The sequence below is a fragment of the Zosterops lateralis genome (assembly GCF_965231275.1).
Source record: "Zosterops lateralis genome assembly, chromosome: 7".
Classification (NCBI taxonomy): domain Eukaryota; kingdom Metazoa; phylum Chordata; class Aves; order Passeriformes; family Zosteropidae; genus Zosterops; species Zosterops lateralis.
The window spans coordinates 16,580,980-16,593,404 of record NC_139767.1 but is presented as its reverse complement, the minus strand read 5'-3'; the positions used below and the strand labels follow the sequence as shown (position 1 = coordinate 16,593,404).

The 12,425-nt window shown below is 38.8% G+C and overlaps 1 protein-coding gene across 1 annotated transcript in view; it reads left to right on the top strand.

Annotated features, from left to right (window-relative positions):
- The window catches only part of MTX2 (metaxin 2), a 31,749-nt gene extending 19,713 nt beyond the window's left edge, over window positions 1-12,036 (top strand). Inside the window, exons 4-10 of the mRNA XM_083865108.1 lie at window positions 5,411-5,483; window positions 6,782-6,858; window positions 7,602-7,694; window positions 8,395-8,433; window positions 8,835-8,960; window positions 9,558-9,634; window positions 11,548-12,036. Coding sequence (XP_083721234.1) covers window positions 5,411-5,483; window positions 6,782-6,858; window positions 7,602-7,694; window positions 8,395-8,433; window positions 8,835-8,960; window positions 9,558-9,634; window positions 11,548-11,755 — 693 coding nt within the window. The 3' untranslated portion in view covers window positions 11,756-12,036. The remainder of the gene's footprint in view (window positions 1-5,410; window positions 5,484-6,781; window positions 6,859-7,601; window positions 7,695-8,394; window positions 8,434-8,834; window positions 8,961-9,557; window positions 9,635-11,547) is intronic.
- The last annotated feature ends 389 nt before the right edge of the window (window positions 12,037-12,425 follow it).

Genomic DNA, 12,425 nt, shown 5'->3' with positions numbered 1-12,425 from the left:
ATTTTGAAAACAGAGTGGCTCACGCTGTTCTCTGCGAGTATAAGGCACTGCAATACAAGCTGTAGTCCTGTGTGGATCAGTGTGCAGTGGGGCAGAAAAGGCACTGAGAGGCTTCCCCCATACTTCAATTCATTGTCCACAACTCTTTCTTCCCTACTTTATAACAGCAAGTATTGGGAAGGTAGGGAAGGACACGCATTATTCATCTTGTTGCATCTGTTTGCCTCCCTCTTACCCCTTTCTCCTCATGGGTGTGTAGAAACCTTCCATTTCTATCTACATTTAGAGTCTCCCATTAAAAACAAGGTGCATAGGGGGAATGGTAGCACTGTAGACTTACTGGTTTCAGTCTGGAAAAAGATAATTGCTAAAAATGTATTTTTCGCATTTCTTCCTTCACTTTCTGGGTGTTAGGTAATGCTACAGATAGAGAGGCTGAGAGGCTGTGAGACAGGAGACCGTTAGACTGCAGGAAAGAGTCAGAAAACACATGTGGGAGAGAAGCTGACAGACCCTATTAAGCCAAATCTTTATTTTTTAATGCCTTTATCTGTTTCTTACATTAACCTCATCCAAAGAAAGGACACACTTTGTTCTTCCAGTGCTGGAGAAGATCCAGATTGAGGCCTGTAGTGTCACCCTCTTCATTCCTTGGTAGTACACTTTTTTCCCCAGAGGAGAAGGGAGCTGGAAATTTAATGCTGTTACTTGGCACTACAGGCATCTTTGTGAGGTAGGACAGGCTGTGCTCAGTTAAATGTCCTTTTTCTAGTTTCACTGTTACTGTCTTGCTTGCCATTTTTGGGCGAATTTTCACAAGGGTGTCATTAACTAGCTTGTGTGTTACTTGGAATTCAGTTGGCCCCTTTCAGTCCTTTTTTACGTTGATCAGCCAAATTTATGATGTTAACAATAATCTCTGATGTACTAGAATAAGCCTGGGCCCTTGATGTTTCAGATTGCTCAGCTTTTGATGCTGTCACTTTGAAGGGGTGTTGATATCTTCATAAATCTCAATAAAACTGCACTGGGGTGGTTTCAGCCTTCAATCTCTTGCCCAAAAGCACTCAGAGGAGCTGAGCACACTCCCATTTGCTCACAGAAAAAGATTTCTCTCACAAGTAAAGCAAGGGTAACTTGCCTGCTCAGACTGTGTATGTGAGGTACCCAAAGGGAAACAAGATGTTCTGAGCTGAAGTAATCAGTGTTCCGTGGCATCTTTTATCAGAGTTGGAAGCCATGGTGGTCTCATACCATCTGCACACCAAATGTGCTGGTTCTTGACATTCTGCGTGAGTGGTCAGAAAGGGAACAAATCCTCCCTTGATCACAGGGCTAAAGTGTGTAATGAGATAAAGACTCAGAGAAACTGCTGCTTTGTCCTGTATTCTCTCTCTAGGATTTCTTTGATCTGTTCCAGTTTCAACTTTTTTGGTAATAGTTCATGGCACTTACTGTCTAACATCAGTTATTGTCTAATGTCTAGCATACCTTGTTGAATGCATCAGAAAAAAATTTCAAGATTTTCTGGCAATGGATATTTATAGGAATGCATTGGTCATGATCCTTGTCCATGTTTTTTTTTCTAAAAGAAACTCTTAATTTCTGTAAATATGGAATGCATTCACTGTGCTTGAAAAGTCAAACCCACCTGTCTTGTTAATGCTAATAATTTCCAAAGCCTGTCAGTTACATCAATGAAAGAATGTAAGTACTCATAGTAATGCAAATTGCAAGGCATATTTCTTAGGCCGAGCCCTCCTAATTGGGATAACACTATCTTCTTTTACTAATTCACATGAATTTTTTAGTTGACTTGAAGGGTGTCCAGTAGACCATTTGTTTTAGCTGAAGCAAGAAGTAGATACTGGCCTACTTCTCTAGTTAATGATTAGTTAAGCAGTTTAGATCCAATGAGGATTAAATTTGTCTTATACTATGGACCTTTCCTTTATTTTGCTGCAGAACATTATGTAAGGAGCACTTAAAGTTGAGCAGCTCATGCTTTGGGTACAAGTTACATCTCGTAATAGTCAGACCTACTGGTCTTTTTATTCCCTGTTCTGTCTTTTTAAAGATGTAATTGCAGGGTTTTTTAAAACATTCTTTTCTTAGGTTGACTGTATATTATATTTAGGTTATACTATTAAAATTACATACTACACTACATTTAGGATTATCATCACTAATCTTAAAGCCAATCCTAAATATACTGAATATGATGAAGTGGAATATATAGTAAATATAATGAAGTGGAACAGGTCATAGCATGGGGATGCTGAAGGGAGTTTCTGGAAGAAGCTTTGTAAAGCTGCTGAAGGGGCAGCTCCACTAGTCAATGGTCACTGTTTCAGAACCTCAAAGGAAGACTGATGTGTAAATTCAGTACTGCATGGGTTTATCCAGTTTTAAGCCTGAATCATTCTTCTCAGAGTCAGTTCTGGTCTCCCATTTAATGAAGCATTCATCAGAATTGAAGATGACTATTCCAATGAAGTTTTCTTAGGTTTTTGATTTGGTGTTTACTTTAGAGTCTTCTTAATTTTTTTTTAATTTTGATTTTTTTTAACTGAGGCTAGACTAAATGATTTCTAACATTATTAGAATCTGTGCTCTATAATGAAGAGTAGCAAACATTTTTATGCAGCTAATATTTATTTCCACTGTAGAGCTCAAATCTAGTTCATCCTTTTCTTTACAAAGTTCACAAAGGCACATGAACCCAGTTTATTTTTGAAATTACAAAATGTCAGCATATTCTCAATCCCCTTTTTACTAGGCCAGAGACTGAGGTGGAATTTCCCCTCCAGTGTAATAAGCGTTGATATTCCCTGGTCAGTGGACATTTATTGAAGAGAAAAAGAGAAAGAAAGGTCAGATGTGATGAAAACTAAACAAACGATTTTCAGAGTCACAAACAATTTTTTTTAGAAACCTTGTGTTACATAGGAGCTTATGTACAATACAGTGTACAGTTGGCAGTAATCTGAAGCAACTCGTGTAACCTAAGTGTTCTGCAAGCATGTCTAATTTTTGATAGGCTGATATGAAAAAGTAAAAATAGTTCTCTGATTCACCTTTCGTTGCTTAAATGTGTCTCTGCATTTGCAAACTTTTCACTTATTAATGTGTTGCCCTAACTACAGTGCAATTCAGACTTTCTTTTTCTTCTAAATTTGCAGCCTGAATAGTACATGGCAGTTACAAAATTCATCTCTGTAGAATTGCAGAGTTAATTTAGTGCCTTACTGTGAAAGAAATTAATTCAGCAAGCCTAGACCAGTGATGAAATTCTTTGGAGCTGTTGTTTGGTGCCATCTGTTCCACTGCAGCACAGCACTGTTGTGAATATGGTGTTAGCTACTGGTAGAGGTTTCAGAAGAGTGAAGGCTGTGTACCAGTTGAGTTGGTGTATATTTTTGGTGTCCTGCAGTGGTGCAGGATCATGTACGTGATCTAAACTAAAGTCTGCATTCTTGTCTCTTAACTCCTTCTGAAGAAGTTGCATATGAAGCCCCATTTGGGTAGAAGGCATGATACATGTAACAGCAGCTGGAGCAGCATGGACATTGCCAGGTCCTGCAGAGCTAGCAGGAAAAAGAAGAGATCTAGGACTTAGACCAATGCCTTAAATTACTGAATCCTTTGGGTATTCTTACTGTTTGCATGGAGTTTGTGGTGCCAGGGTAGCAAGATACTCAATTTTTGATGTATTCTGATGGGAGCACAGGCTTGGTAAGTGATGTGCTGTCAAATGTGGTCAGTGCCTTGTATTTTCTTTGTGATGGCTGCATCCTTAAGCAGTAATAGAGATTCAGTTTCAGATGAAACATTCTGGAGGCCAATTTCTTGTTTAATAGTGCAGGACTTGAATTATTTGGCTGATGTTGACCATGACTACTACTGTATGTATCTGTCTATGTCTCTGTCTGTATGTGTATATATAGTAATTGGCTCCCTTGCAGAGCTTTAAGTTAGCTAGGCTTAGTCAAAAGATGTAGAACTCTATGTTTCTGATGCATTTTGTAGAGCTATCACAATTCTGAAGCGGGCTCTTGTCACCTGTAATGAATGTCTTGTGTAGCAGTTTGTGACCATAATTGCTTTCTTTAAATTGAGATTCGGATTTGAGTCAGTTCATCTAAATGTGCAGGAGCCAAATATCATAATGGATTGGCAATTCTTGAGTTTGGTGGGAAAAAGACCAACATTTTTTTTTTCCCCTGGATTGGTTTAGAGTTTGGAAATAAAAGCCTTGAAGAGCACAGGTGAGAGGAGAGGAGCTGTTGGGGGTTATTTTTGTTTCCTTGATACTACAGAAACCACAAAGTTAGGAACAGGGCTGATGACAGAGTTAGTTCATGACTTAAGGTTTCATCTGGTGCAGAGATGAGCAAATGTTAAGGTTGCTTTCATGTGTGTGAATAGAGTCTAAGCAGCTGAAGCGGTGAGAGTGTGGTTTACTGCCAGATCCTGCAATCTGAAGAGCAGGGAGGTGGCTTGTGTAGAAGGTGCTGTGTTACAGCAGCATTTTTCTTCATGGTGGGAGCCTTATTGCTCTAGGCCTTTTTTACCTCAAGTCATGTTGTATAAATAGGCAATAGAATAATTTGGAATCTGGAATTGTGACCTGTCTAATTGCAGAGACAAAATGAATGATAGGACTGAGCTGAGTGAGTCTCTAGAGATTAAGAGATTCCTTGTTTGCCATATTCTTTGCAAGCTGCAAATATTTTTCTTGACGTTTTGGCATTTCAACAGAAACAGCCTATGGATTTTTGGTAGTGGAAGATGCTAAAGAAATTGTTATCCTTCTAAGAAAGCTTTGAATCTAAGAACACAGATAGAAGGAAATGGTAAATTGATCACTAATGCTCTCCATGAATCCCATAAATTAAAAATACTACTTTGTCCCAAACCAGACTTGTGCTTTGACAGTATCATGGAGCAAAGTTTCTGGCAGCTATTGTAATTATAATGTGGGAAGGTGCCATATGTGTTTGCCATGTTACACAACATTACCTTGACTAGCCGGCTTTAGCCAGGAGAGAAATGAGTACTCTGATTTTCAAACAGGGCAAAATGTCACTCAGTTTTGTACAGCCACAGCACTAATTGTGTTTGTCAGATGCTGCTTCTTTGGCCATCTTGAAAAAGCAGTAAAAATAGATGAAACTGCATTAGAAGGATTCCAGTCAGTGTTTGAATGATGAACAGTTGTCTAATGAAGTTAAAACACCTTTGTTTTTCTTTTACTTATCCTTCTTATTTCTTGCTAAAAACAGTATGGGAGGAACTATAGTTCATAAGTGTGTGCTAGGAACCAGCTAACACAGTCATATGTGTTGAGAACCACATTTGTTTGCCACTGGTGTATTAATGCTTTTCAAATGCGACTCTTTGTTTCCAGGCCTTTTTGCAAATGTGCAATCTGCCAATCCGGGTGATTTGCAGGGCAAACGCCGAGTACATGTCCCCATCTGGTAAGTGTGGCCTTCATTTAGATTACTGTGTTCCACCTCCGTTTTGATACCATGGCAACTACGCCTTGTCTCGCTGATAACAGGCGGGCAGTGCTACTGCGTGTGGGTTGCCTTTCCCCCTCCTCTCCAGTGCAGTTTCTCCTCTGCAAACAATCAAAACAGTGAAATGCAAAGTAACATTGGCACAATATGTAACAGTACCTGTATAAAGTGTTCACACAGTTCAGTGACTGGTGGAAACCTCTCAAATGTCCTCAAGCAGAAAGACATGTGTGTCCAAGAGTGGCTTTATTCTGCATCCAGGGAATGTTCCAGGAAATGCTGTTACATTTTCCTGTTGCTGGAGCAAAACAATACTGGAGAAAGGTTCTCTTTTGTTACTCTGTGTGAGAGTTGATGGCCAGGATACAGGAGACCAAAGGGTGCATTGTCACTGTTAAGGGTGACAGGTGATTTTAAATCTCCCTTGGATCCATAAGACTGTCTGGAATAAAATCCAAACCCACCATCAAAAAGTTAAATATTAGAAAGGTACACAGCCTATTTTTGTTGGACTGCCTAAAAATGCCCAGATGCCAGCTTCAGAATATTGCCTAAAAATCAGAAAAAATTACAGAATGCAGAGTGCCAAAGTCTGGCGATCCTCGCACTCAGTCCCAGATTTTTGTTGTGTGAGGAGCTCCATATTTACTGATTACCTGGCTCTGGCTGATGACAGCCATATGAGAGTGCCTGTCAGTATATGTCTGCCAGCTATATGGGTTCTACTGCTGGTACTGATATTTTTGGTTAAAGCAGTGAAATGAGGCTTTTAAAAAATACTCAAAACCAACAGTTGCCTGGCAGGAGTGAAAACCCAGCAAAATATGCAGGTATATTAATTATTTTTGGTAAACAGAGCTTTGAAATGCTGAATCCAGGCACACAGGAACGTCTTGCATGTGCAGGACTAGGGCTCGTGACAGCTACATGCTGTGGCTTCTCTGCTACTCACACCTCATGTCCACACTTTCTGGCATCTAATGTTGTGATTTAGGTCTGAACACTTCCTTCTTCTTCCAAAAACAAGTAGCACAAGAGGCAAAATGATACTGCTTCAATTTTAAATGTAGGCAGAATTACATGTATTCTTTTTGTCCTTACACCTGGAGTCCTTTGCTGTTTTTACTCACTTTTACTCACCTTGTTTCCTTTCTTTATACTGGTTTAATGATAATTCAGAGAAGGTTTGCATTTGTTCCCTTCTCTCTCCCCACCACCCTCTGTCTCATTACTACAATACATTTCTCCTTTTACAGGCAAAGTACCCTTTATTCATGTGGGAAATCAAGTAGTATCTGAACTTGGGCCCATAGTCCAGTTTGTAAAAGCCAAGGTAATAGTACATTGTTTTCACTCATTAGTGAATGTTAATCCTGCTTAGCATTGCACTGATTTAGTGTGCTTTTCTGGAGTTACTGAATTTGTTAAAACAATATAGGAATCTAGTGTTGTTTTAAAAGAAAGGTATCGTGGAACAGGAGTTTGTGAGGTGAAAATGTTTTTCTTTGTCATTTCCTCAAATCTACAAGTAAATTCTATGCAGAATAGCTGCATAGCAATGCCAGTTTCTGAGACTGTTTCTCTACGTGCTTTGTTTCTGGGTCTCAGAGGTCTTAAAACTCAGAATTGACTGTTTAAAATCCTGAAATGTCAGATACTATTCAAATTTGTCTTTATTCTCCCACCCCTCAGGCCTCTCCTCTATTTTTAAAAAATGCCATGTTTTCACTGAGAAGTTGAATCTCTATCACAGATGTAAATTTGTGTTTAGTTCTTGCCATAGAAATGCACTAACTAGGGGGTTGTGTGCTCAAAGTGTGTTCATCTATAAGTGATAATAGTCTAAAATTCTTGTAGATTAGCTTAGATGTCTTACAGATTAGTTACATTATGATGATTTGGTTTTAATAAAAAAGGATATTGTATGAAAAAATTTCATATGTAATTTGTTATTGAACTATGTAAGAGGTTAGGATCTGAGTCAGAGCTCACTGATGTTAAAGATCCTTGGGTCATATGTTGCTGAATATTCCAATACCCGTTCTTACATGTGTGTCTTTTTTCTTTTCCCATTAGGGCCATTCTCTCAGTGATGGATTGGATGAAGTCCAAAAAGCTGAGATGAAGGCCTACATGGAATTGGTCAATAATATGCTCTTGACAGCAGAGGTACAGCAAACCCTAGTTACTCCACACTCTTACATGAGTGACTTTAGGCAAGAAAGCTTTAGGATTTTTCCCTGTAGTGGAAATAATGCTGTTCTTAGATTAGGTCGTCAGCTTTTGAGGTGAAAGGAGGCAGGAATAAATGCTCTTACACTGTGGATTGCTTGCTGACCTGTTCCTGTAGCCATGTGTGATTCCCCTCACCTATGTCAAGTGTGTCACACAGCTGTAGAAGTAACTGACCAGAAAATGCCAGAAAGTGGTTCCTGGGGTCCTGCCACACCCCCTGGCTGGCCAGGCACACCATTGTCACACTGTGCAGAGTGGGAACCTGGGATCCTCTGTGCTGCATGCCTGTGGCCAGTTCAGGTGACTCAGTCCTGGTGTGGGAGCCGTGTTGGAAGCACTGGGAGGATGCAGTGACTGAGGAGCTGAGGGCTGGTCACCTGTGCCTTGAGCTGGCTCTGGTGTGGGCAACAGGAGCAGGCTTTTGGTCTCTGCATACTTCTAGTGCTGGGGAAGTAAGGACTAGAAACTGGGCTTTTGACTTCCAGTTTTAATTTCTTTTGTACATCAAAGGTCTAAGAGAAGAAATGGAAATTTTAATCTAATTTAGAAAAGAAAATACTACTAGTGAAAAATAATTGTCTCTCTGTATTTTCCTTTATTAGGAAGTTTTAGTAAGTGTTCTTTCTTTTCCTAGCTCTATCTCCAGTGGTGTGATGATGTTACAGTAGAGGAGGTGAGTGGTTCCACAGCATTTATCCTAATTAAAATTTAATGAGAAAACACTTTTGCTCACAACTGCAAGTCCCTACTCATAAATGAAACATGGGGGTTTATACCATTACTGATAAAGTCTTTTCACTTTAATTTCACTTGCATACGTGTTTTAGGGAAGCTGTGTTACTGGAGGGAGCTGACTGCAGAATAGATACAGGTTTTGTTTATGTTTCTGAAATAATAGCTTTAAATAGTTACACTGCAAATGGTGGATTCTGTACAAATAGTTACAGCATACACACAAATGCTTTTCTCTTCTACTCCTTTTCTGAGAGAAATGTTAAAATACTAGCTGTTTGTTCAAGAGGTATCTGTATTTTCCTGTATTGTAACACAGTACCTTTCTGTTTTTTAACAAAGATCACTCACCCAAGGTATGGCTCTCCTTACCCGTGGCCTCTAAACCGCATTCTGTCCTATCAGAAGCAGTGGGAGGTCAGGCGGAAGATGAAAGCCATCGGATGGGCTGGAAAGACACTTGAACAGGTAAGTGGGAAAAGTGAACCTCATTTTTTACCCTGTTTTCATTTTGATTTTTTTTTTAATCGGCATTGGAGAGTAGCATGTTCCTGAAACAAATGTATTGAAATGTACTTTAAGCATTCTATACTTTAAGCATTATCAGGAGTCAGGTATTTGCCTTCAACAGCAGTAAATCTTAAATTATGTGCAACCTGATGGGGTGGGAGGAAGGATGTTTTGCCATGAGTGTACAACTCTGTCAGTGTTAGTTTAGGCCATAGTCCTGAAAATAGGTTCTAAGTTCTGTGCCCTGTTTCCTGTATGATGCTGATAGGCACTCTTTGTGGGATTGTGGCAGGTTGTGAGGTTTAAGTCAGTACCTTTCATTAAGCTTAGTAATAAATGTTATGGGAAGCACTTAATCAGAATTGCCTTACATCAAATACTAGATTAAGTAACACTTTGCTACCTGCCTGCTGTGCAAGTTTGACTGACTTTTGATATTCTAACATGTTGTGTTCCTTGTTCCCACTGTCGGTGCAAACAGAGTAAGGAGTTTATTTCTTGCAATGGTGTTACTTCCTGACAATATGGATCTTTGTTTCTTGTGTGTTTTCATAGGTGCTTGAAGATGTAGATCAGTGCTGTCACGCTCTCTCCCAGAGATTAGGAACACAACCATATTTCTTCAATAAGCAGTAAGTTACTCTTCATTGAAATATTGCATCCAGCAATATGAGATATAGGTATATACCCACATACAAACAAATGTATTTATATAAAACCCCTATTTTATTTTAATGCAGTGTGATTAGTTGCAAAAATACAAATGTGTGACTGGAATCTAAGCATGAAATTTCAGAAATAAGTATTTAAAGGTTTTAAGGGAAAGCTTCTGTAAGTTTGTTGTATTTATGATTTTGTTTTACTCCTGCTTGTCTTCTCTACAGATTCTACCCCAACTTATGTAGGCTACAAATGTACATTTTTCTATAGTTAGTTTCTTATTAAAAATGATATGTTTAAAGCTTTACTTATATTTCTTGGGTAACATTCTCTGCTAGAGGAGTGAATATATGTTGTGCCAACCTGATCAGGACAGCTTGTCTTAACACCAGAAGCAGTTCTGAATGAACTGAATTAGCATGAAGGTGCCTGTGAGTTCTAAGAACTGGGGAAAAAGCTAGCTGGTCCACAAAGAACTAAATACAAAGTGAAAACCAAGATTCACATTGCCAGGAGAGAAAAAAGAAATGACCTGACCTCCATGGAATGTCCTCTGCTCTCACTGGTTTCTTTCAAATGCAATATACTCTTTAAATTTTTTTTTCTTTCCAATAATTCACTATTTTTGAAATGTTGCAGGCTTAAATCACATCACCTTAGCTCCCTTTTGTCTCCTGTGCATAGATCAGTATAGAAATGCTCAGGTCTGGATTTCAGTTTACTACATTTGAACAGGGAGATGTCTTCGAATGGCAGCATTTGGTTACTTTCCTGTTACTTGTCTTTTCTCTGCATTAATCTGTTCCAAGTTGAGACTAGTTGGATAGTGTTAGTTCAGAGGATACAGAAATATGCCTTATAGAAGACGATTTACAATTGCATCTTCTCCTCTGATTATTGAACATAGTACCTCTTAAATTTTCTTTCTATATTTCTAAAGAATTGTAACTTGGGGAATTGGTGTTGGTTGGTTGTTCACCAGGCTTTTTTGGTACAGTTTCAACCTTTAAATTTTTTAGCTGTCAGAAATATTACTAAAAAAGTATGTGTTTTTAGTCCAGTAGTTTTCAGTCTGTAACTTCTTTGAGTCTTTGGGAGGTAAATAAGAAAATCAGCCTGTTTCTGACAGATAAAAGTTTGTTGTGCAGGGGTCCATATCTCCACTGGAGAGTGCTTAGTGGTCCACAAGTAAAAAGACAGAAATTTAACCAGTTAGGAAAGCTTCATGAACTTAGTAAAGGGGGACTCTGAAGTTATTAATATATTAAAAACAAAAAATACTTTTACACAGACTACCTAAAGGTCCAAGGTGACAATTCAGAAGGGTCATACCTAAAACATTCCCAAAATATCTGTTTTCTTCTGTGTAATCTCCTTTCAGAAAAGAGATGTTGCCAGCTGCTGCTACCATGGAACTCCCTTTCTTGTTGGTTGAATAGTTCCAAACTCTTGCAGAGCACAAAAAAAAGGAATGGGAGTTGTTAGCTTCCGCTTGTCTCCTTTTCCCCCCCCCCCTTGTAATATAATAGTTGGATTTTTTTAATACACATTTGCAGAAGAAAAGGGAGAGCCACAAAACACCTGATAAGCATTTCCACTTGTTACTGGACTAAAAGGTGGAGCATGGTTTGAAACTAGATCAGTAAGTCTGCCTAAGACTTTATTTCTACATTTCCAAGCTTCCTAAAGCAAGAAAAATGCCATCCTGAGAACAAGCAGGGTTCTTAATATACCCTATACACAGATTTCATACATTTGGTTTAGTCTTGCTTGATTTCATCCCAATTCTTAGACTGCATGGCTACCTAAAGGTTACTCAGAACAGCATGGATTTTTTGACCAGGACTTGTCTTCCAAAATACCTGGTGTCTTTTGTTTTTTACAGACCAACTGAATTAGATGCTCTGGTGTTTGGACATCTGTTCACAATCCTTACTACTCAGCTAATCACTGACGAACTCTCAGAAAAGGTGAAGAACTACAGTAATCTCACAGCGTTTTGTCGGCGAATAGAGCAGCAGTACTTTGAGGGCCATGACAAAGACTGCTCTACCATTGCAGCCCGATCTTCCAAGAAGTCCTTGCTGAGATAAGCATGGTGCTTGGGATGGATCACGTTGCAGTTTTGGGTTTCTCATTGTTCAATAAATTGATTTTGAGAATGGAAATGTGTGTTAGCTTTTTGAAGCTGCCAAATCCTTCCGGAGTGAGAAAAAATGTTAAATACAGTTTTTGTGTTGTAGAATATTCTGTGCACATTTAAGCTGAAATGTCTATATGAGCGTTTCCATTTTAATAGCCTGTATGCCACTTACTGTTAAGTGACCTTGGAAAATTATTGTATCTTTCAAAAAAATAAAACACTGAAAGTTGATCTCTGATCTTTCTAAATGCCTTTTTTACTAAATTTAATGTCTGTGTAGTTAATGAGTGGGATCCTTTTGACAGGACACATGGAAGAAAGTTGTAAACCAGTTAGAATTATTAGGCTGGGAATGAAAGCACGCATTAGAGATCTTAAAGTTTGTCTGCCTCAGCTAAAACTTACTTAGAAGTTGGGTGAAAAAAATGTCTTGGAGCTCTCTAGCACCCAACTCATGTGATCTTAGTTCCCATTTTTGTGTCAAAATAGCTTCTGGCTGTCAGTCCTTCATCTTGTGTGTGTTGCCCCTGCTTTTATCTCTCATTCACCCTTGGTTTTTTGATTATAATTTTTTTTCTTCCTGTAGTTTCCCAGTTTTAATCCCCAGCTTGTCCTGCTAT